The sequence below is a fragment of the Aphelocoma coerulescens genome, chromosome 3, assembly GCF_041296385.1.
Source record: "Aphelocoma coerulescens isolate FSJ_1873_10779 chromosome 3, UR_Acoe_1.0, whole genome shotgun sequence".
NCBI lineage: Eukaryota > Metazoa > Chordata > Aves > Passeriformes > Corvidae > Aphelocoma > Aphelocoma coerulescens.
In genome coordinates this window covers 24,039,770-24,064,306 of record NC_091016.1, presented here as the reverse complement: position 1 = coordinate 24,064,306, position 24,537 = coordinate 24,039,770, and the positions used below count along the sequence as shown (strand labels likewise).

At 37.2% G+C, this 24,537-nt stretch overlaps 1 protein-coding gene across 4 annotated transcripts in view; it reads right to left on the bottom strand.

The window, feature by feature from the left end:
- Positions 1 to 411: 411 nt before the first annotated feature.
- Positions 412 to 24,537, bottom strand: part of EPRS1 (glutamyl-prolyl-tRNA synthetase 1) — a 39,130-nt gene continuing 15,004 nt past the window's right edge. Inside the window, exons 11-34 of one of the 4 annotated variants that reach the window (XM_069009496.1) lie at positions 23,795 to 23,879; positions 23,399 to 23,458; positions 20,908 to 21,018; positions 19,258 to 19,394; positions 18,378 to 18,585; positions 17,824 to 17,936; positions 17,078 to 17,195; positions 16,593 to 16,964; positions 15,473 to 15,703; positions 14,560 to 14,808; positions 13,755 to 13,985; positions 13,163 to 13,428; positions 12,107 to 12,158; positions 11,056 to 11,265; positions 10,837 to 10,909; positions 10,040 to 10,119; positions 9,611 to 9,712; positions 8,781 to 8,936; positions 8,464 to 8,661; positions 7,931 to 8,104; positions 5,529 to 5,689; positions 3,710 to 3,788; positions 1,061 to 1,125; positions 412 to 784 (exon numbers count right to left, since the gene is read on the bottom strand). In XM_069009496.1, the coding sequence (XP_068865597.1) occupies positions 634 to 784; positions 1,061 to 1,125; positions 3,710 to 3,788; positions 5,529 to 5,689; positions 7,931 to 8,104; positions 8,464 to 8,661; positions 8,781 to 8,936; positions 9,611 to 9,712; positions 10,040 to 10,119; positions 10,837 to 10,909; positions 11,056 to 11,265; positions 12,107 to 12,158; positions 13,163 to 13,428; positions 13,755 to 13,985; positions 14,560 to 14,808; positions 15,473 to 15,703; positions 16,593 to 16,964; positions 17,078 to 17,195; positions 17,824 to 17,936; positions 18,378 to 18,585; positions 19,258 to 19,394; positions 20,908 to 21,018; positions 23,399 to 23,458; positions 23,795 to 23,879 (3,682 nt within the window). In that variant the 3' untranslated portion in view covers positions 412 to 633. The remainder of the gene's footprint in view (positions 785 to 1,060; positions 1,126 to 3,709; positions 3,789 to 5,528; positions 5,690 to 7,930; positions 8,105 to 8,463; positions 8,662 to 8,780; positions 8,937 to 9,610; positions 9,713 to 10,039; positions 10,120 to 10,836; positions 10,910 to 11,055; positions 11,266 to 12,106; positions 12,159 to 13,162; positions 13,429 to 13,754; positions 13,986 to 14,559; positions 14,809 to 15,472; positions 15,704 to 16,592; positions 16,965 to 17,077; positions 17,196 to 17,823; positions 17,937 to 18,377; positions 18,586 to 19,257; positions 19,395 to 20,907; positions 21,019 to 23,398; positions 23,459 to 23,794; positions 23,880 to 24,537) is intronic. The other 3 variants (XM_069009498.1, XM_069009497.1, XM_069009499.1) reach the window with 3 other exon arrangements.

Below are 24,537 nucleotides of genomic sequence, written 5' to 3'. Positions count from 1 at the left end.
AGGACAGGCTGGAAGGGGCTCTGAGCAACCTGATCTACTGGAAGATATCCCTGTCCACAGCAGAGGGGTTGGAACGAGATGATCTTTAAAGTCCCTTCCAAGCCATTCTATGATTTTATGTTTTTATGAAAACATTCCTTGAAAGAGCTGGCTTCAGAAGGAGTTTTCTAAAGGTGGTAAATACTTTGCCTACAGGTTAGCAGCAAGTCTCTATTGAAAAATTTGCAGGCCAGATTAAAAGCAGATGTTTTATGTAGAAAGTAGATGTCAGCACGCTAAACTGTACTTAGTTTTTATGACATTCTCTCCAATCTTTCAGGCAAATACATGTGCCAAACCAGAAACAAAGACATGAGCAAAGGATGCCTATTCCTCCCCACTGAGAAACACAGGAAAAACCATCACAGTATGTTACAGCTCACAATACATCTTTATTATTGGAGATCTTTACAGAAAAGTCTGTGAATTACTGCTAGCCTAAGACTGACCATTGGGGTGCTGGGTTGTGGTTTATGGCTTTGTCTTTGAATTCTTTAAAAAGTCACAAAACCGATTGAAGTTTAAGGGGCTATCTCAGTCTTATTAAAAAAAGTTCAATTCACAGATAAAGGAGAAGGTTCTTTCACTAGTGATTTAGTAACTACGACCGAAGAGGGTGTAGAACTTGGCAGGGTTTTTGCCGCACACACATCTTGCTCCAGGCTGGAGTTCACGGAGAGGCTGGAAAGGTATGCAGAGGCTTTTTGCTCCCATGGACGGGGCACCAGGCTCAAGATCTTGATCCCTGCAATAAGAAGGTATTTCTAAATAAATATTCATAAATAAATGTTTCTATTAAAAAATAAAAGTGCAATAAAGTGTATTACACATGAAATCTTAAACCCGCATTAAACTACCCTGAAAGTTCCAGAACTAAGGGAAGTAAATATATTGAATTATGCAGGACAGCAAGACTCTGTATGTAAGTCTTATACCCAGAGGCATCTTGCATTCCTGTTTTATAGTCAAAATATTTTGATTTTGATCTTGGTAAATACTCTCAGGTTCAGTTATATTTTACCTGGCAGTGGTCTTCTTGATCCAATCCTCGCACTCAATTTCCCCACAGAAAGGGATTTGTGCCATCTGAAGGGAGCAGCGGAGAGAAAAAAACCCAACAGTTATACATTGAAAAAGTCATCTTTGTCTCTGGAAGATTCCTAAACCTTCAGATCTCATATACAGATCTCAAACTGGGAAAAGTTCCAACTGTTACAATTGAATTTTAATAGCTCTTTTTCATCAGAGAGATAAGCACAGCCATCCCTCCACAGTGCAGTATGGAAAATCCTAAACAAACCCAAAGCAGCATTTAAATTTAAACCAACTCTTTTTAACCAAATACACTGGAAAGTATAAACACTATTTTCTCATGAAATGTTCTGTTTTTCAGGAAAAGTTTAAAATTTTCAAACTACTGAGCAAATGCTTGCCTTACACACTGCAAGACAGTGCCCTCCCAACAAAGTTCCCATTTTAATTCCATTACTATGAATTTTCATTTTTTCTGAGCATACATATTTTAAGAAAACAGAACTGCCAACAGCACATTTTTCTGGGGGCCATGGGGGTGGGTGTGCAGCTTCCGGCTGTTTCCTTCACTTAGCTTAACTTAAGAAAACCAAGAGAGTAAGGCTGAAATGATAATGTCACCCACTCCTCTCAGTACTACTCTTAGCTATTGTAGCAGATCTCTTGCCCCTACTTTTATATTCAATTTTACTGACTTTTATATTTTTTTTAAATAACTTTCACAAAGAAAATTCAGTTTGCTGCCAAGGGGTAGCATTAGTGTTAGAAAGACACCCTCTACAGACATTTGAACACGTGTGAAATGCTGATAGATGAAGGCAACATCAGCTACTAAATTGAGGCTTCATTCATTTTAATTCTACCCAAAGTGTGAATAAGGTTTACTCAGTGTCTTTCTTTCACCTAACTTACATTCTTACTGCAAAATTCTCAATTTGCCATTAACTGGAACACACCTTTATGAGACTTCACTGTACAGCTTCACTTTCTTGCAACTGAAAAAAGGAACTATTACCACTCTTCTACACTGTTCTTGCATTAACCTTTTGTTAGTGAAATGAAAAACAGGCCAAATTTTTAAAGAGCTGAGAGTCTGCAACTCCATTAAAGGAAAAACAGCAACAGGAATTGAACAAGAGCACTGCATCTTACAAATTTTCCTCTTAAACAGTAGGCAGTGCTAACAGAGCGTAATTTCAAGTAATTCAGAATACATATGCTACAAAATTATGTTAATACAACAAATATAGGTAGAGATTGAAACAAACACAAAATGACACATTTTTTTCAATTTTTTTTCAATTCAGATATGCAGCTCGTAACAAATTCATACCACCTAAATACCAAAATGGTGGAAGTATCCAATGTGGAATCTAAAATTATTTGTTCACATCTCCAAGCTTGACTACATTTAGATTATATTAGAGTTCTCAGCGTTATGAAAATAGCTGAATTCTCTTTGTCATATCTAGAATCTAGCTGCACACAACAATGAGTGTTGGACATTGAAGACCAGGCATTTTACTCTCTCCACATATGTACTGCATCTCTTAAGACTTTTTAAAGAGCTTATGTTGTCCTCAGCCGTTTCATTGTCTTGAAAAGAGTCAAACATCATTTCAGAATGCTTTTTAAGTCAGAAGTGAAAGATACATGCTGGCACATCTTGAACTCACAACACATGAGAGCAGTAACACTAGCTGAACATCCATGCAGAGCACAATTATGTGTTAAGACTAAAGACTTGTGGTTTAGTTATGTGGAGGAAAATAAGGCAGTACCACTATTACAGCACCTATACAGAGAATGTCTAAGATAGGTACATCTTCAGATTGCCAAGCATGCTAAATGAGTCTCTCCTCTGAAGTTCATCATTATTCCTTTAAATATTGTTCTAAATTAAATTTAAGTGCAATAGAAATACAAGAAAACAGTATAATGGAAGGTCAAGGCTAACCAGGAATAACTTAAAACTATTTTTGAAGTTTAACAGAGTACTTATGGATTCTTGGCACTGGTACGTTTTTCATCAGGAATTTTGAAATGTTCAGAGTCGATCTAATTGGTACACAACCCCCCTGATGTCTCCTTATAAAATACACAACCTTACTGACTAATGTTGGGGATCCTGTCTCTTGAATACACTAATCTAAACATATAAATGATTTCCCAACCTGACCTGTGACAGAATTTCAGGGTTAAAAAACTCTGTCAGCGGGTCTTTGTAAAAGAAACAGCAGCTCAGTTCTGTACTGAAGGCTTAGCCTCTCATCTGAACTTCAATACTTTTTCCCAGATGTCTCAATCAGCAGAGCTCACTCATCCACACGATGGGTAATTGTTACTATCAGCCCAAGGAGGTTTCCGACAATGTACCCGATGGCTTCTACTCAGGTCATAAGGGTAAAACTTCCTTGATGTAAATAGCTTGGACTTCAAACTCTTACCTGGACCTTTATATGAGACTTAGTAAGTGTTTTGTCCCTGTTTGCATTAGAATAATGACAGTGAGGTTATTGTGACCTGAATGAAATGTTTACATCACTCTGTCTTAAAAGCATATTCTGATAAAACCATTACTAAGATAAGGGCTAGAAAGGGTGTGAAGCACAAGAATAGAAGTAGTAAATTTCCTTACTTTTCCTGAATCAAGCTCTTTTTGAAAGTCCTCCATATTATTGGCCACCACCATATGACTTTTTAGGTCCTCGGATGCTCTAAGAGAAGGAAAAAAAAATTAAATCAGGGCAGATTTATTCACATAAACTCACTGGCCAAACGAGCTGAGTTTACACAGTCAGTCAAAACAAAAAGTTACAAAAAGAGCTATATCTTCATTAGAATCTTCCTAATCAGGATATGTCTTTCTACCACTTCTCCTCTCAAACAGATAAAACTTTGATTAATTGCTGATGATGGGATGCTCTTCAGATTGCTGCACATTTCACTGTGTTAATTCACACTGTTGCACATGTCAGCTAAACACTGATCCAAAGCAGACAGAAAGAAATACTATAGATGCATATTTTTCTTTTAAAATTATTTTCTAAATCTAAATCACAAGATGTTTTTGAACGTGCTAGATAAGGTCTCTGCTGTGAGAGCATCTGCTTGTGTTTTCCAAGCAAAACTATCAGCGAGGAGTGCTCTTTGCTATCCCTTTTCTCCTCCAAATAGTGCTACTTTTCTCCTGTGTTTTGCTTTCCATCTGCTTGAATGTGTTTATTGATTTAGTGTTATGCAAACTGCAATGAAACAGGATCCATCTAATGATCTCCAGCCAGCTATGGAATATATCCCAAACAATTTAAATACAAACCAACCCCCAGCAGCAATACAAGGTACCTGTCACTGATCAATAGGTAAAAATATTCTGCCTCTAAACAATTTGGATGACCAGAGAAGGAAATAGAAAAGCTTATCTGCTGCAGCACTGCATCAACTCCCTGTTCTTCTCAGTGGACTTATGAGCAACAATCTGCAGTGACAGACCTGTGAGGGATTTTGACATTTGCAATAAGGGCAAAAAACAGTTCCGAAAGTATTTGATTGCTTACAAGAAAACAATCCTGTGAAGGTCAATAGGGTCTTAAAATACACTTCTGAACATAGAAGTTCAGCTACCTGAAGTTTCTTGGACAGCTTTGTGTCTTTCAAAATTCCACACCAAAAGCATCTTTCATGAATAAGTCCTGTACATAGGATCATGGAATTATTTAGGCTGGAAAAGACCTCTAAGATCATTGAGTCCATCCACCAAGCCAACACTGCCAGGCCCACCACTAAACCACACCCTTAAGCACATCTACATGTTTTCTGAACACTTCCATGAATGGGTATTCCATTACTGTGCTGGGCAACATGTCTCAATGCTTGATCACCCTTTCAGTGAAGAAGTTTTTTCCAATATCCAATCTAAACCTCCCCTGGCTCAACTTGAGATCATTTCCTCTTATTCTGTCACTTGCTACTTGGGAGAAGAGACCAACTCTCACATGACTACACCCTCCTTTAAGGCAGTTGTAGAGAGTGCTAAGGTCTCCCCTGAGCCTCCTTTTTTCCAGGACAAACAACTCCAGCTCCCTCAGCTGATCCTCACAGGACTTGTGCTCTACGCCCTTTACCAGCTCTGCTGCCCTTCTTTGGACAGTGCTAGGTCATTGGGACCTATTTATGGTCTATTTATGGTGCATTTGCTTATCAATAATACACATGAACTCACTGAAGTATTTTTTAAAATAAGTTCACAACCTTTTACCTTCCATTTCATAAGAACAACAGGCAACTTCTATTGCTGTATGTGAAGAGGTTTAAGAGGCTGAAAATTATATGTTGCAAACAGGAAGATGAGCCTAACTTGTCTTCCTCCACAGAAAAACCATTAATGTGAGAAGCTCTTCTGACAGGTAAAGTGCATCTGTGATTAGCACAGTCATTTACTGTAACTCTCAATTTACCTGCTGTAAAGGTTTGCATGGATCTCCTCCAAGATCTGCTTAAGTTTCTCTTCTGCTTCATGTTCAGACAATGTCAGCTTCTGCCCTGTGTCTCTTCTAACAGCCACAAACTGCTGGCTCTTCATGTCTCGTGGTCCCACTTCAACCCTGACTGGGACACCCTTAGTGGAAAAGAAAAAATGATAAGTTATGATGAAGAAGTAATTCGCAGAAGAGTTCATTTTCTCTCTCTCTCTGTAGCTTTTTGTTTGTTTGTTTTAAAGTCCAGTCTTAATACAGACTCACTTCACAAATTTAAGTTTCTTTGAAAAACAAAAGTCACCAAATATTCCAAAGCTTTTATGCATTTCTGTCTTTCCCAACCACCATCTCTTCACTTGTGTATTCTACCTTGCTTCACTAGCTTGGAGACTTCATCAGTGCCAACATTCAAGTAATACTGAAGCACCACTGACAGTGAACTAAGTTATCCCACATATTGCAAATCAAATTTCTTAAGTCTGAACAATTAAGACTTCTATAGTAATTATAATGTTCTAGTTCATCCAGTAACACATTTAATTCTGTTTTCACAGAATCATTTCAACAGCATTTCAACAGCATTCAACAGGTGTTGTATTAACAGCAAACAGCAAAAGTTCTGTTAAATACAGCCCCAGTATCAACATTAATTGCATAGGATATTTGACTACAAACAGCTAAGTGCTTTAGCAAAGCTTTTATGCTGTATAAACTTTGGTGATAAGATGCAATTTCTCATTTTCCATATACCATCAGACAAAAAGATTTTCCATTTTACTGGAAAGAGTCAGTTAAGAGTCTACTGTGTAACTTGCTTTCTCCACATCCTAACACGTATCCCAAAATGTAAACATTCTTTCACAGGAAATGAAAAGAGTAAATGCAAATGTATTTTGGAGGATTCTTTTCCCCTCCTCAAAAGAAATTGAATCAGTAAGTTTATAAGCTAAAACCATTCCACAGTGTTCAAGAGATGAACAGGAGAATCCCAAGCTTTCTATGCATTGTGTGCTCTGGAATCTCTTCCAGTTCATGGCTTCCAAATGATTCCCTATACTCCCTCTCCCCCCACTACCTTAATTATGCTAAAAAGGTGAATAATACAGTAAAATCCATCTGAACAGTGAACTATCTACTACTGCTACAAAGCTACATGAAAAGCTATTCAAAACTGTTATTAACAAGCAATTCAAATGGAACATTCTAGTTTATGACCCATAAAACGTTATCTCCATAATAGAAACTTAGAAGAAAGTATCCAGTACTTTTAATTAAGTAGTATTAATTGTAATACTACTAAGTGAAAGAATACCTCATGGTCACCCAGGAAGATTTCCCAAGAAAGCAATGGAACTAATACCAGACATTACAAAAGAAGTACCAGTGACTTGCTTTTTTTTAGGAAGTAACATCAGAAGTCTGCTAAGCTGAAAAGTACGTAAGGCAAAATATTTTCCAGTTAATTCTTGTACTTCTTATTCCAGCACCTTTGTATTTTTCGTATGAAATTCCTCATACACACAATAAAAGGAGTGTACTGTTCCTGCAATTAGCCTGAAGATGCAGTTTAGGTATTATGCTGGACACATTAGCAGATTTTATAAAAAACAGCTAGTTTGCCCCATGCTGTGCCTCCTTGAAAAAACTAATTTTATTTAGGAAGTTTTCCAACATGGATTCATGGTACTAGAGCTCCATTAAAAAAAAAAAGGTTACACAAAGGGAAGAGAACTTGGAGACAATGGGAACTTGGAACAATTTTGGGTCACTTCTATCATGTCACTTTGCAGATTAACACACTGAAACTAATTTTAAATTCAGAATAAAAATACAATTCCGTAACATCACTCAACACATCACTCAATTTCTAATTACCGTTATTATCATTGTTTCATTCTGCTTGCTATTTTTGTTTTATAAAAGTCTCTTACATTGGAGGAAGCAGAACTGTTCCTCTCAATTACTATGTGAAGGAACATGGCAATTTTGAAACAAAAAAATTGCTCCTTTCTTTGCTGACACTACAGGTTTATCTTCTCTGTTCCACTGTATGCACAGAAGGCACTGCTGTGAGCCAGGACACACTGAAGTATTAGTGCACATTTTTAAACATGCAAGTAATTTATGCTATTAATTTAAATTTCTAGGTATATAAGTAGAGCCTTGGAAGTTTAAAAATCCCTAATGACATGCAAATCCTAGCAAACAACAAGTCTCAGAAAACACCTTTTCTTCATTTATTAATGAAAGCAATCACTGATTATCAGGCAGCAATTCTTAATTTACAGAACACATTTGCCTTCAGAATAAAAGGCACACATAGCATACCTGATATATACCCCTCACCTAGGCTTCAAAATACCTGCTGGAAAGAAATGTACCTTAAGTTCCCAGTGGTTGAACTTCCAGCCAGGTGAGTAGTTGTCTCTTAAATCAGCCCGGACACGGATGCTGACAGCAAGCAGCCTGGTACGATACTCATTACATTTCTTCAACAGAGCCTCTCTGTCCTCTTCAGAAAGGGAGTTTGTGATACCACAGGGGATAATGACAACCTGCAATAGAACAGGACATGTACTTTATGCTACAAAAACATTAGCTCACAGTTATAAAGAATTTAAAACCAGTATTATGGCCCTATATTCCAGTAATTTCTTTCATGCTCTCAGAAGTAAAAGATACATTTCCCTTTTCATACTAATGACACAGATAACATTACTTTACATGGATGGGCTATCAAAAGGGACTTATCCACCACAAGTATCCTGATGATTTGTAGTAACTTCATACAGCTACTCTGTAACTAGACACCTCCATCCTATATTAAGTCTTCCAGCTGCCTGATATGAAATGTTCATGAATTTCAAGACAAGAAAGGAAAATAAACAACCTAGTTTAAGGCATTTTTACACACCTGAATACAGGCTACACGAGGTGGGAGTACCAATCCCATGTTATCTCCATGAATCATTGTCATTACACCAATAGTCCGAGTTGTAATGCCCCAGGAATTCTGATAAGCAAACTGTTTTTCTCCTGGTTTCTTGGGATCTTCAAATACAATTTCAAACATCTTTGAGAAATTCTGCCCTAGATGATGTGATGTTGCTCCCTGAAATAGATGCACACAGAAAATTCTATTCAATGGAAAGTTAAGTCTATCAAGTATCAGTTTAAATATTTCATCTTCCTATATTTAATGAAAAAAAAATTATTTTAATAGGTAAATACCTGGATAGCTCTTCCACTGGCAGATATAAATGCCTCTAAAGTGGTTGTATAATCCCCCCCAGCAAATTTCTCCTTCTCTGTCTTCCTTCCTTTCACAACAGGTATTGCTAAGAGATCTTCATATACCCGAGCATAGAGATCAAGTATCTGCAGCACCTATGAGGAACAAACTGTCTTCAGAATTACTCAGTATTTTCCATTTGTTACATCGTGAAATATTTTTACATGACAGAGTCTGAAATCTTAAAAATCTAACACTTTTTCAAGACTTTGTTTAAAAACTAAGATTTTTTCAATTACTTTAAACTTTGGATGCTATTTTCTCTGAATCAAAAAGCAACAACTATAAGTCATGACAGAAAACAAGAAGAGTCACAGCAGAAATGACAGGCCAAGAGTCATATTGACCTCTAAATTCCACCTAAAAGCCTGAACATCTGCTACATAAAGAGATGCCACAACACTCAAATGAAACATCTGCCTTTTGGGCACAGGAAGTGTTAAAACTTCTAGCAGTAAATATGTGAATGCATTATTTAAATTTTTAAGGAAAATTGATTTTTAAGTATTTTTAAGAAAAATAATTTTAAGGAAAGCACACACTATGTATCACACTCTTCAAACTCCCCATACTGTTTGTAGAGACTGAAGCCTCAGAAATGGGCTACATCTGAGGAAAAAAAGGGTTCTATTATACTTAGCATTTTTCACAAGGTCTCCCACAGAAAAGAAGAAAGATTTCTATGAGGTCCCAGTGTAAAGATTTGTTTGTGTTGCTATGGAGTAAGGTAACTTCCTGAAAGGAAAAGCACCAGTGCACTTGTTTTTACCTCCTCTGCTGCCTCTTCATATGTTGCAAATGCTGTGTGACCCTCTTGCCAAAGGAACTCACGAGTGCGAAGGAAAGGCTGGGGATGTTTGAACTCCCAGCGCTGGAGGGGCAGAAGTACAAAACTTTAACGCTGTGAAGTGTCAAATGATTGTTAAAAATAATGTTTATAAGCAAGTATTAGAAAATTCTCAATAAAGATAAAAGAGCCAACTATTCAGAGATTTTTTATATAATATAATCAACCACATACATTGATAAAGAATGTTTTATTAAAAACGCTGAGAAAAACAAATCATGTAAACCACAGCAAAAATTTTGCCTTGAAATATGTGCTGTGATCAGTATGATCATGCCAAGCCCCCAGAGAATAACTGTCCTACACCACACTTGTGATAAGAAGAGGTACTCAGAAATTGTGTACACATACCACAACACTGCACCACTGATTAAGCTTGATAGGAAGATCCCTGTGGGACTGCACCCACTTTGCATAGGAAGGATACATGACTGTAAAAAGAAAGCAGCTTTGAGTGTCCACACAATAAAGACCCTTATGTCAAACTTTTCTTTTTGCTACAGATAAGCTTAACTTTCTCTGCTGTGAGTAGTATGATTTTATGTTAATTTCCTTTAAAATTTTTTTGTCTTAATATGTACTACTTTCAAAGGAGTACTTTCACTTCATCCTCAGTCTCTGCAAAAGAGCTTGGTTGCTGCTGCTCAAAGTACAATCCAAAGCTTATTATTCAATGACACTGTGTTTGAGTCACTGGCTTACAGTACGGTAAATACATCTGGATTCACAAATAGGAATTCACTGACCTCAAGATTTCAGGATGCTATACTAGACCTGACTCAATTAAAAACTCATTCAGCCTGAGATCTTAAAATGCTGGTTTAAATTACTCAGATGAACAGTCAAAACATATGCAAAACTGAAGTGAATTACAAGTTTAAAAATTTTCTTATAAACACTATAAACCGAACAATCAAAAGTGTTTTCAGACAAAGTAAGTCAGTCTTCAGGATATTAATCAAAAAAAATCCTGAAGTCTGCATTTCCTAAAAGAGTCTACTTAAGGGAACATATAGTGTGACATTTGCTATAAGCAGCAGCAAAATTAGGTAATTTTCCTGAGGAAAAGGGACTCTTGTCTATCAGCTATACTACACCTAAAACTTTACATGTAAGTTCACAGGCAAACTACATGAAAAGAGGCCCACCTGTTTCACTTGTGGGACGTATAGCAATTGGTTCAGCCAGCTCTGTTTTCCCAGACCTTGTGACCCAAGCAACCTAAAAGAAGGAGGAAAAAAAAAAAAAAATCAAACAAAACAAGTTTGGAAAAAAATCCTCCAACCCTAAATGGACTTTCATAGCCAGCTGCAGACTAAGTGGTTGGGTTTTCTTACAGTCAGATTAAAATGAATTTTGAAGCATACCTCAGGAGCAAAGTCAGCAATATGAGACTTCTCTGTCTCAAGGGCAGCCTGGGACACAAACATGGGGAAGTAGCAGTTTTCAACTCCAAGTTTCTTGATCTCTGCATCGAAGAAGTCTTTGATAGCTTCCCAAATAGCATGAGCCCAAGGACGAAGAATGTAACAGCCACTCACATCATAGTATTCAATCATCTCTGATTTTGTGATCACCTTGCAAAAGATTAATCAGATGCTGAAGTTCCAGTTTGTACACAGAGAACATTCAGTAATTCAAGTGTGTGTCATGCAATTCAAGAAAAGTCTCCTACTTAAAAGTGTTCAACTTGTTAGCAGCTAATATATACTTTAAGGTAGCTACAGAATGCTCACCAGGAACATTAAGTTTAATAACAGTTGTGAAAAATGTGAACACTTAACTAAAATTGAATTTCATTAATCCAAGTAAGAGACTATAGCTAATTTCCAGGAACCAAAAAACTGCATGTTTGTAAGAAATGTCTCTAGCTCATGTCAGAACAGATTCCTTAGAGTACAGGCAAAAATTATACTACTGAGAGGAAATGTACACCACTGACACCTATTTCCAATCTCTCATAACAAGACTAATCAAAACTAATCATCTCTACTCTGGTTGTTTTCAATCTCACAAGCCAGCAAAATTGTTCAGTATCAACAGATATTAACTTTTGTTATGTATCACCTTGAGTCGAATTAAAACTCTCAAGTCTGCAAAATTCCTAACATTACAATTAAGTTTTGTACACTTAACAAAAGAGGAATCCAGGTATGAATCAAGAAAATCATATATATATATTATATATATGGGGTTGGGTGGTTGACACTCATCCTTTTTACAGTTTCTTAAATTTATTCAGTTCTTTAATCAAAGGCACCTCTATTTAAGACCATGATAACAATGTAAGATATAGAAAAAGAGCAAGTACTTTGCTTTTTATTTAAAAAAAAATACTTAAACAGAAATATGTAAATCCCACACAGACCTTGACTTTTAACAGAATGAAATAATTAATTCAAATTGATGTGCACTTACCTGAGAGAACCACTCTGAAAGATTTTCTTCTTTTTTAGCTTCTAGACCCAGCCTATGGTATGACAAAAGAAACAGATTTTTGCTGTTCAGCATTTAGCAGTGAAATTTATCCTAACCCTTTCTTTTTTCTCTTTTTTGGGGGGCAGGAGGTATGGCATAATAAGGTGGAACAGAATGTTTTAGTTTTGCATCAAAAGGCCAAGCTTTGGCTGGAGAGAGTTAATAGTATTTACTCACCCTAACAAGAATATTTAATAAGAACAGCTCCATTTTTTTACTACTGTTTGAACCCTACTAATTATCACTATGACTGCATCAAAGAACTTCACAATGACACATTAAAAAGAAACAATCACCAGTAACCAGTAAGAACCTAAGATTAACCAGACCTGTGTGTAAGCTGTTTTACTCTTTATTTTAAACATTTCTTACCCCTAGACAGTGGCTACAATTTCAGGAAAGGTATGCAACTTGAATTCACCATTCATGTGAATGTCAGTCACACTCTTTGAGACAGAAAACTGACCCTAACATCAAAATGAAGATAACCAATTAAACTACAGGATTCTAAAGAAGGTTAAACTCACCAGACTCAAATGACAGAAGACAAAAGTAAAGGTTTTATATCTCTACAGAGAAGTTTTAAAGGTGGGAAATACTTTTTTTTTCTGGCATTATTACTATACAAAATAACCACACCTCTGTCTCTAATATATGATTTATGTACATGAAACATGAAATACATAGTGCTGCATAATACATGCTGTAAAAAGACCTCTAAACTTTCAGCAAGACACAGCACCACATTTATAGAAGCAAATAATGAAGCACAGAAAGTTCTCAGTGACAGTAACAGTACAGGATGCTGAGGTACAACGGACACTAAATAAACTTTGGTAGCCTGCTTTTGGCTTGATCTTGAACATGAAAATCAACAGAGTTATTCTTCAAATGTCCACACTTTCAAGTGAAATGAGACACCTATCAAACTCTAAATCTAAACAGAGGTAGACAGTTGATGTTTCTATCCAGTAAGATTAAAGATTGCATCTTTACCTGGTTTGTTTCTTAGGGCCTTGACCTTCTCCTGATCCATTCGATGAGCGCTCATTACCACTCTGCCCTTGCAAAGGTTCTTTTTTAGGGCCATCATTTTGCTTCTGTTGCTTACTCTGCTTTTCAGACTTGTTCTCCTTCTCTTTCTTCTTTTTGTCTTTGTCATCTCCATCACTAGCAGCCACTGGTTTATAGTCAATTCCTGCAACAGACTTATACTGGGCCTTCAACTGAAGAAGTTCTTTAACAGCCACATCTATCTTTTCCTTGAAGGATAAAAAGAAAAAAAAAATTATAGGGAAATCACAGGAATAATATGGCTCCATCAAAAAAAAAAAAAAGATAAAAGATCTATATGACATTATGGACATTCACACAGTGTTAGGGGAAAAATGTGCAAAAGCTGGTACTTTAATGTGTTAATATTTTAAAGGACAGGAATAATTTTAAAAGTACTACCAGATCTCAGAATTCAAATGCTGCCCATTCTAAAGGTACATTTCTAATTCCCATAATCATACTGAATTTCAAAGAGATTTTTAGATTTAAATACATGTATTACATTTTTTCACTACAGTGTATATGTTATTACCTTGTCTGCTTTTTCTGCTTTTAATTTCCTAACTTCGTCTCCTTGAAGAGCTACTTTACTAAACAGGGCTTTAGCTTCAGGAGTGTCTGGACCACTGGGTACTGTGTTTGATGTCTGAGGCAAAGCCCCCTGAGCTGCTGGTGGATGTCCTGGCTTGTACTCCTGCCCAGTCTTCTCCTTGTAGTCAGCTTTTAGAGAAAGGAGGAGTTTCACTGCTTCGTCTATTTGATCCTGTGTGGAGGACAAATAGCAAGATAGACTGGTGAGAATTAAAGAGAGAACTGACCAGAAGCATTGATTATCAGGCTACGAAACCAAGCTAACCAAACAACAAAATAGCCCCCCAAAAAACAGCCCAGCACCAAAACCAATTCTGCAAGGTAGAAATACAGGCAGAAAAAAACCTCCCAGAAGCACCTAAAAACTGCAGGTTTGTCTCGTGTTCTTTTCCCCAGCCATCACTGAATCTGTCAAGTTTTGAAAAGTCTTGCTATTGCTGCAGCACACCAGATATTTAAACAGTCACTTATCCCAAATACAGCAAGAGAAAGTAAAATACATTAAAACCTTCTGCAAGGTTGACATCTGCCATGCTCGAGCCTGTATGTCTACATATGAGAGGTTAAGTTTGACTTTGTATATCTGAGTCAAGAAAGTATTCAGCATTAGAACAGTCTTGTTTGGCATTATCAGAGCATGCATGACCTGGACCATAGGGGAGTTTGATCACTGCTTGGTGAAAGATTTCCCCCCAGTGGCAAAATGTGGTCAGTATAACAATTGCTCACTCCAATGCCTGTTGTACCTTGGAAGCTTTCTCTGCCTTGAGTCTGCGTACCACCTCCCCTTGCTCAGCTACAGTATCATGAAGTGCTTTGCCATCCACTAAGCTACAGGTTGCCAAGTTACTGCAGCAGACAGGAGACGAAAGTGCAGTAGAAGATATACAAGGAGGGGTTGAGGGTGGATTTCCAGGCTTGTACTCTTGACCTGTCTTTTGTTTATATTCTGCTTTTAGGCTTAAAAGAATTTTCACAGCCTCATCTATTTGTTCCTGAAGCAAGAGAGAAAAAACAGCAGTTGCAGATAAGGGCAGAAATAACAGAGGTGTAACACAATAGCTGAGATAACACAAGCTTTACTAGAGTGGCACTAACACAGCTGTTGTAATAAAACTTCTAGAGCTATCCTGCTAGTATAAGTTGCCATTATTAAGTTCTGTGGTAAAACTTTTTAGCCAGACTACCTACAAGTTGTACACTAAAGGACCAAAGCAGGCAGGATATGTAAGGGCTGATTTCTGTGCCATGAAAGCCTCCCATTTAGGTGGCTTAGTCCCCTCCAGTTATAGCAGTCCATGAGTTGCACACTGGAGAACAGCAGCAAATACACAGACTCTGAATAAGGAATGGTTCTTTGGTCATCATCAAAGAACTCCCAAATTTATTATCGCCCTTCTGGCTCCAAGTTACAGCCTTCTTTCAAGTTAATGCCTGTACTCTGCTTCACTTATCTTGTATCACTAAAAAAAGAACTTATTTTCCATGCACTAACACAAAACTCATGCAGTCAGCCATATCATCAGCTCAAGATAATTTGGGAAAGCACTTCATGGAACTTGCTTATATTTTGCTCCTCAAATTTCACAAAACCTGCCATTGGGTTTTAGTCTAAACTGAAGACACTGTTCCACTCAGAAGTATCCACAGGTAGAACACCTTTGAAGCTTTCTCCGATTTAAGCTTGCGGACCACTTCTCCTTGTTGAGCTACTTTGCTGTACAGAGCCTTGCTGTCTACTGGACATGGGGACGGAAGAGTGGGAACAGGAGAACACTGAGGAGGGACAAAGACCACAGGTGGGCTTCCAGGCTTGTACTCCTGGCCTGTCTGTCGCTTGTATTCTGCCTTTAGGGATAAAAGGACTTCCACAGCAGCACCTATCTCATCCTGAAAGAAGAAAGGAAGGGGCAGAAAGAGGGAGGAACAAAGATACAGAGACATAAGACTCTCCAGTGTACCATAAATACTATCATAAAAAGATCTGCAGTCTATGTGCACCTATTCCATTTCCTCAAGTACTTAGTAGAGCTGTTCAGAAGTTTTCTCTGCTACTTTCCTATTTTAACAAAGTAACTCCTCTTATGGGATATACAACCCTAACTGTCCTAAGTAAAATTATAGCAATAAATTAACTTAGATCTTCCAATTTATTTAGATTTTATGGTCCCACCAAGACACTACTACTACTACTACTAACACTATTCAACCACCAGGCAAACAATATCATTTCCATCTTTTCTTGTTCTGCATTAGAAAGAAAGGAAATAACACAGCTAATAGTAGCTACGTTTGCCAGGTACAGTTACAGAGAGGTAAATGTCTCAATAACATCTGTAGTATTTGGATCTTTCCTTTCTGGTTTTGGGGCTTTGTTTTAAGGCCTAAACAGAAACAATCCAAACCTTTAAAGTCACATAATTTGACCATATTGAGTTAAACAAATGCAGAAATGCTGCAGGGCATTTTAATTCCAAGGACCCAAGCTGGATACCTTATCAGCTCATGATGTGGGGTGAATCCTGTCCATATTTCAGAGCAGCAGTCTAAGAAATAAGGGAATTCACTTGTGTCCTTATGAATACTAACACAAACTTGGTCATAAAAATCTAACTGAAGAAGTAAGTATTGGAAAACACAAGTTTTGACAGAACAGAGCCCAGTCCAAATGATGACCACTATGGAAACCTAGATCCATAATCACCCATTCACCTCCAGAGACACAGAACAGTGGGCTATGCAAACCCAGACAAAACCAAAAGATTAGTTTAATCATCACCTTAGATGCTTTCTCAGCTTTCAGTTTTCGGACCACTTCTCCTTGTTCTGCTACTTTATCATACAGAGCTTTACTGTCCAGGGTACCAGAGGTCTCAAGCTTTGATGACTGTGCAGTTCCAGATACTGGAGGATTTCCAGGCTTATACTCCTGGCCTGTCTTCTCTTTGTATTCTGCTTTCAAGGCCAGCAGTTGTTTCACAGCTTTATCAATATCTTCCTTGGCTGCTTTCTTAGCCTTCAAGTCACGAACTACATCACCCTGTGCAGCCACCTTGTTGTAGATGATCAGGTGACCTTCAGACATAGTACAGGCTGGAGGAGAGGAATGTCCAACAAGTGGAGCAGATTTTCCTTTTACAGATGAACTAGCCTTAAAAAAAAACAAACAACCAAAAAACCCACAAGTATTCAGCATGATAATCTTGTACAACAATAGATACATAGTAAGACATTTTTTGATACTTTTCTAAATCACCAGTTTACCTCTTTCTTTGCAGTTTCAGCTTTGGTCTTCTCTTTTGACCCAGATGTTGGCATTTCCTTTGTGTGTCCATCAGGGATGTAAATCAAAATGCATGGGGCATCTTTACAGCTGTAAGGACTATAAAAAGATTTATAGAAAACACAACAGTAAAGGAAATACAAAATAAATGTCAAACATTTATTGAAACAAGTGAGCTACTTTCTAAAAGATGCTCTCGCACAACTGCAGATTTATCTTTGTACAAAGCTGCAGTTGCCCAAATTTACATAATTGGGGATCTGCACTGATTCCTCTTACATACAAGTTCTCCTTTTTTTAGTAATATTTATGAGTACTTTTATGCTATAATTGCATGTAGATGTTTAGATAGCTTGTTGAAGAAGTGTTACAATTAAGTAGTACGTGTACACTCTAATTGGAAAACCGCCTGCTTTATTCCATAGCACTGCTCCTTAATTTCTATACTTCAAGTCACAACAAAACCACGACCTCTTTACCAAGTCCAGGTTAGCTCAGGTGCACCAGAAGTGCCACGTACTTAGCTTAAGACAGTTAGAAGAGGCAGGAACACACACAATAAAAGCCACGCCAGTCCACAGAAATATTCCACTGAAAGATCATGGTAAAGGCAAAAATATTTGCAGAAGACATTACTCTTGCCAACGTGTGAGTGTGAAAACACTAAAACACTGCAAGCTAAAGCAAATTCTGTGAAGTCTGTTTAGGCCATTCTCAGGTAGCTTACCTCACTGGCTCATAGGGCTGATCACAAATGAAGAATCCTCTCCTCTGAAGTTGTATGATGTCTCCTTTTTTTAACTCCTTAAGGCACGGATCACCCAGCATCAGTTCTTCTTGCTGTAAGTGTTAAAAGAAATCAGTCCATGTCTAACAGAGCAAAGGAGTCGTAAGAAATACAGTAGAGCTGTAGAAAGATAGTGGTGATTTTCTCCTTTTCAAAGTGTCAAAATGTTATTTAATTCCAGCAGCAGAACAAGTACAAGCAAGAAAATGCCATATCATTAAGAATGTGTCAAGACAAAAACTCAAACTATTAATGTCAGATGTGTAAAAGCCAAGTAACACTTAAGAATAAACAGGAGTCATATTTTAATTTTGAAATTATAACAGGTTACATGGAAACGTGGAAACCAGACCCACCAGCACGATTTACTTGTAAAAAAAAAAAAAACAATAAAATTTTAAAAAGAGTAACTAGAAACAGTGAATGTTAAAACAGACAAACAAACAATCATACAAAAGTTTTGTGGAATTAAAGGGGACAAAAAGATAACTCACCTTGCTATTTCGGTTGATATATTGCTTGAAGTCTTCATCTTTACCTAGCACTGGCTTAGTGATCAGATGCTCATAATTAACACAGACAGTTGGGATGAGGGGTGCACGTGGAGTTTCTGCCAACCAAGTGATCTTGGTAGTTTTTTTGAAGTCCTTATTATCTAAGTTCAACTTGGCATTGATGGACACAATTTTTCCACTTGAATTTCTACAGGAAAACAGAAATTTCAAGAGTATAGCCTAAATGATCAGTTCTGGTTCAATTCTGTTCAGAGTTCATTTTTGAAGCGTGAATCATAGAAAATGAAAGAGTGCATTCACTCCTGTTGAAGTTCTCCTTTAATTTTGTTCTCTTAAGTATCAGTGTAGAGTAAAAAGCATAGGAAAAGAATCTTTACATATTTATGTTCTCTATGAGCTCACCCCATTCTGCCACTGTCTCAACACAACCATTTCAAAGATACTATGATGACATTAATGTTCTTCTTCCCCACCTCAACAGCTGTGCAACTGAAACTGTGACAGGTTTAGCTTCTCAGTATGCAAAAGCAGTATTTGTTATGGGCTGAAATTTTTTTCTGTCTGAAAAAGCTGTTTCACAGTGGCAATATTACCATAGAATCATGGAGAGCACTAGATGAGTAAGACATGCAGTATTAGGACTGACTAGTGATTTCAAACCTGAATCTACAGTAAAATACACTCGATGCTAAAATGCAGTTTTGTGGCATATTTCAAAGTAGATTTATATACACAGAATCACAGGATGGACATACATGGCCAACCACTAATACTTTACTGTTATAAGCTTCTTATTAAAAGAAAAATGGACAAAAAGCTGAAAAGAAAATTTAATTTCATCTGCCACTAAACAGGTTACCTGTTTAATTTGGTGATGATGATATTGCCCCAATTTATGAATGTAACCACCTCTCCCTCCGCCAGGGTCTCTGCATCTGCGCCCTCGATCAGGACTCTGGAGCTGTACCACACAGGCTTCAACCCAACGTCAGCATTCTGTGAATAATGGTTTACATTTCAGAGACAACTGATGAAGATAGAAGATGGACAATAACAGTAATGCAAAACTACAATGTTCTTCCACAACTCCCTCTACTTTCTCGTTCACAGGTGTTGCATGTGTTCCCCTGACAGTACACTCCAAAAATCCACTGGTAGCACATTCCATTTCCTTAAGGTCCTTACATCTTTAAGATCTCTCAGGTAAACCCAAAGTTCTACTCAAGTTTCCATTTTGCTATGCAAATTCCCTCCAAAACTAATTTCATAATCTCATTTTTGCTTTTTCATGCAGTTAATATGGAAATATATACAGAGCTTCTTCTAGCTGCATAGATTTGTAAATACAGAAACCAGCACTACATCACTTACAAAAAACTCAGCTTTAAAGTATCTCAACAATTGAGATAAACTTTTATTTTTTAAAAAGGCTGCAGCTGTCAGTTCAGACCTTTTCAGCTGGTCAGGAGTAGGCAATTTGTTTCTTCTGGTCAGTATTTATTTCATTATATATTGGAGGCAGCATTTATTGGTACTATCAATGTTTTAACATGCTGGCTTGTATCTGACCAAACTTCAGACTTTTTGAGCCTTGAAGAGTCACAACTCTCGCTTGCATCTGCTCAAAACCTGCTTCCTTGTTGTCAGCCATGGGGAAGAGGGGAAACCCAATGTCCACCTCTCAGTTACAAGAAACAGCTACAGGAACACCCAGAGCAACAAAACCAAAACAGAGAAATTAAGCAAAGCCTCAGCAATATTCACTTATTTCTCAGTGTAAGTGCATACAGGTATAACTAAGGGATGCTTGCAGCGAAGTTTAAGCACAGTTTTAGACATCAGACTCAAAGGAAAGGATCTTTGTTAATTGTAGCACCTAGAGACTTGTATCAGTAACACACTCCCCTTTTAAGGGATATTACTCTGTTTACTAGATACTAAAAGTATCAAATTGGCAAGTTCTTAGCTTTTGATAAGAACTATTTGCTATACAAATTTAAAAGTCATATTAAAAAATCCAGAGATTGACAGAATCAAGTTAATATATTACTTCTCCACATAAGTCTAATTTCGTAAACCATTTAAAAAACACCTCACTGTTAATGGATAAAGAGTGTCGACTGTATTATACCCATAAAGCTTGCATAAAATTTAATATTTAACTTCTCTGTGAACATTAGCATCAAACAATAAAAAAACCAGCCTGAGCAGCATTTCAGGCTTGTAATGCCTCACCTCTTCTGAAAACTCCGGAGAGGCCTTCCAGGGCACCTTTTATATGCACTCTATATACTTACAGAAACAGATCTCTCTTAAAAGAACAAACATGTTTAGTAGTTTAGTAACAGTTTTTGACAATTCTGAGGCAAAAAAAAGTACCCCTTGGATAGATCTCATGCTATCTGAGCAAGTTAAAAGCAGGACTCTCCTTCCTGACTGTTTCAAGCCAAGGTACTTTCCAACCTTACTGAGCTGCACTACAAGAATATTAAGAGAGTAAAGCAAGAACCTTTGGATGTTTAGCCACTTCTTTCATCTCCTCTTGAGCTTCAGGAATATTTACTGGGACCACTGCATCTTTCAGTAAAGCAGTGTACCGAGGTGCTACTGGGTCTATAACCTACAGAAAACAAATGAGGTGGATCATGAATAGATGCCACTGACAAAGAAATATGATGCTGTACAAAACAATAGCCACGAAAAAAAAAAAAGGAATATTAACTGGTATTCTTTATGTTACTGCATTTTTTCAAAGTTTGCTTTAACATCACTTTCACCCAAAGCTACAGAATAGTGAGAAAACTACGAGTGGTAATACTTTACAATTTCCAATCTTTACTAAAATACTCTGAATAAAAGCTGGATTGGGTACTACTGACACCAGAAGTAACCAAAATTATGACCCAATGCCTCATAGGGAAGACACAAAAATGTACTCTGATATAGTTTTACTGTGCACATAGGCTATTACATCTGAACCACTTTCTCTTAACTAAATTTAAAGCATTTATTTATAGTGGAGTTTGTTCTTTTTCCAGCAGTACAAGACCTGATCCCATACTCATTCTCCAGGCCAGTACTCCAGCAGAATCAGTGACAGAACTGGCTGTAGAGGAGGCACCAATTAAGTCTGCAATTTTACTACAGACACATTAGATACTATAATAAGGCAACACCATAATATTGACTTCATTAATATTCTACAACATGAGTTTGACAAGAAAAAAGTACCACTATGATGTCTTCCTGTATTTTTATTGCCCCTTATCAAACTTAGCTGCTGTAGTTTTTCACAGTTTTTCATACCTGAAATACTGGTTTGTCAAATTGTTCAAAGGCACTTAAATACATAATTCAAGTAAAGCAGTCATCTAAGGGCAAAAGGAGTATCAGAGATCTACCATTTTAAATGGAAACTAACACATAGGAAAACACCTGCTTTTATTAATATAAAGTGGTTTTTGCTCTCCTTGGTTTATTCCTGCTCAAGTGAAAAGCTACACAGTTACATATTTTTCTATATTTTGGAGAAAAGTATTTAGCTTCTAATTACTTGACATTAGCTGAAAAAGTGATATGATGATACACTTTTAAGAAGACACACTTTTTTAAGTTAGTAGTCACTCAAGTCAGACTCCTAAATGTTCGACATACACTTTGAAAAAGGACTTGTGTATGTATCTCAAAATGTAAGGGTATCATATTATTTATATCATAATTTTGATAGTGACATGACTAGATTTTATAGTGTTATTACGAGGTTTTTTTTTTTATTCATTAAATGTCACAATCCCTCCTCAGGTGACAGGTGCTAAAAATTACAGGATCACCTATAAAATACGAGTTCTCACACTGATGAGCTCAGAACTACCTGTAAGCAGCCAAATGGTTTTGCTCATATTGCAGATAGTTTACAATTTGCACAGACACATGTAAATAAAATTGGCTAATCAATAAGGTGCTGTACAAGGAGCTGAGTCAGAGGTCTAAGAAACTCAGTTTAAAAGTCAGTTTAAAAAAAATGAGCCTTGACAGTCCATTGTAGATTTTTTCCCCTCAAACCAGTTGTTAGTCATAAATATATGCAGCAACAGAAAGAACCAATTCATAAACCTATGTGTATGTAGCAAATCAAATGCAAAAAAAAGAAGAAATACAAGACACATGCCAGACAAGCAAAAACTATTTAAATGAACAGACCTGGGTACTATCTAAGCAAAACCAAGCAGGAATCCCAATGCAAAATAACAGGTGTTTCCACAATCACACAAAATATGCAATCCTCATGAAAACAAATCGCCTTATTATAGTGTCCAAGCATCTGCTGCCAAAAAGCGACTCATCATGTCAAGATGCAATATTCCTGATTTGCCATTCAGTCAGAAACTCCAGCAGTGCTGGCTTGATCTCACAGGCAGAGTACACAGCACGTCCGTCCTTTTGCCACAGAAAGGAAACGTGGCCAACGTGAACCAAATCGGGGCAGATTTGTGTTTATGTTGACAAATCAGCCAAACCAGAGGTGGGCAGCCTTTGAAAACTAGGAATAATGCATTTTCAGTGGGTTTGTAGAGCTCCTGTTATACAAGCAAGTGTGACTGTGCTATGAAGCTGCAAAATGATAGCTTATGCTATGTATGCTTACAGCACTGTAAGCTATATGCTAAGGTAAAAAGCATTAAGTAATACCTTCTTACAGATAGCTCGCAGCTTGAAAGCAGAAAAATGAAATGCAGTTTTCAGATCAGATTTACAGCAAATACCATTATCTTTTCCTGTACTACTAAGTAAAACAAGTAAGTACTGGTATAGGAGAATCAATAGGATTAGCGCTTCTTAGGTTAGAAGGGGGGGGACATTCCATTTTCCTGAGTGTGCCAAATGATGCAGCATATTGCAACTGCTACTTGTTGTGATAAGCACTCCAATGAATGCTGGATTCTCTACATATCCTAGAAAGAGGATATCAGGAGTAGCATCAAATCCAAGTAAGCACATACCTTTTTGTTAAAGGACCAAATTTTATCCCACTCCATATTCACGACAGATCGAGAGGAGCCCTGGAAAAAAAAAAACAAACCCAAACCAACATTAAATTAATATAAATATTCTAGCTCTTAGACTAATTTAAAACAAAGTTCTTTAAACTGAAAACCTCTATGGTTTGCTTTCATCAAAAACAGTTTTTGAACTTGCAAAATAAACCCGTCTCAAGTAAGAACCCTGCAAGCTCATTTTGCAAAGAGCTACTCACAGGTGCTAACATTGTTGAAGCAATACATGTCAAAGTAGTAAACCTTCAAAAGAAACTTCCCAATGACAAGGACACTAACTGAAGCTTCACAAGAACTTGACCTTATCGAGGGAGATTCAAAGAATCAGAAGAGAACACCCACCTGAGCAGCAATAAACTGTTTGAGCCCTTCAACTGTCATGCCTCTTCTCAGGACACCACGCACAGTAGGAAATCTTGGGTCGTCCCTAGTAGAAAAAGGTATTTCATCAGTGTCACATCCCAAATTCTCTAAATTCTACACTGATCAAAACTTTATTAATACTGCCACACATGAAAGGCACAGATTCAGTGTATTTTAATTAAGTGAACTCACAGCTAGATGGGAACACCTAACTGAAAAGACTGAGCTCATATCCATACAAAACGTACGGAGAAGGTTTTCCCCCTCACCTCAGGAAGGGAAGCCACCTCTCAGTGAAGTGGCCATTTTCCTGTATCTGTGCAATCTTAGGTCTGTCAAAAACGAGCAAGGAAAAGTTATGTCCTTATCCACTATTTCCTTTCCAATGGCACCTGAAAACTGTTACTTGAAACAACAAAGCTTGATTCTTTCTCATTCAAGAGAAACCAGAAACAGATGAATGACCGTGACAATGCTCTCTCTTGATGAAATAAGTGATAGAATTCTATGATTTTTTTTCTCTGATGGAAAAAACAAAAAGGCCTAATCTGCAATGTAACATTTGAGTTGGTGGGAATGTGAATCAAACCTTGCTGAAGACCTAACAGGGAGGCTTAGGGAAGGAAAGGTCTTCATAAGACCAGCTACATCTCCTGGGAAAGAAAAAAAGGGCAGGGGGAGGAAAAGATAAATTTGGCTCTAGCAAAGTGGCTCCATGCATG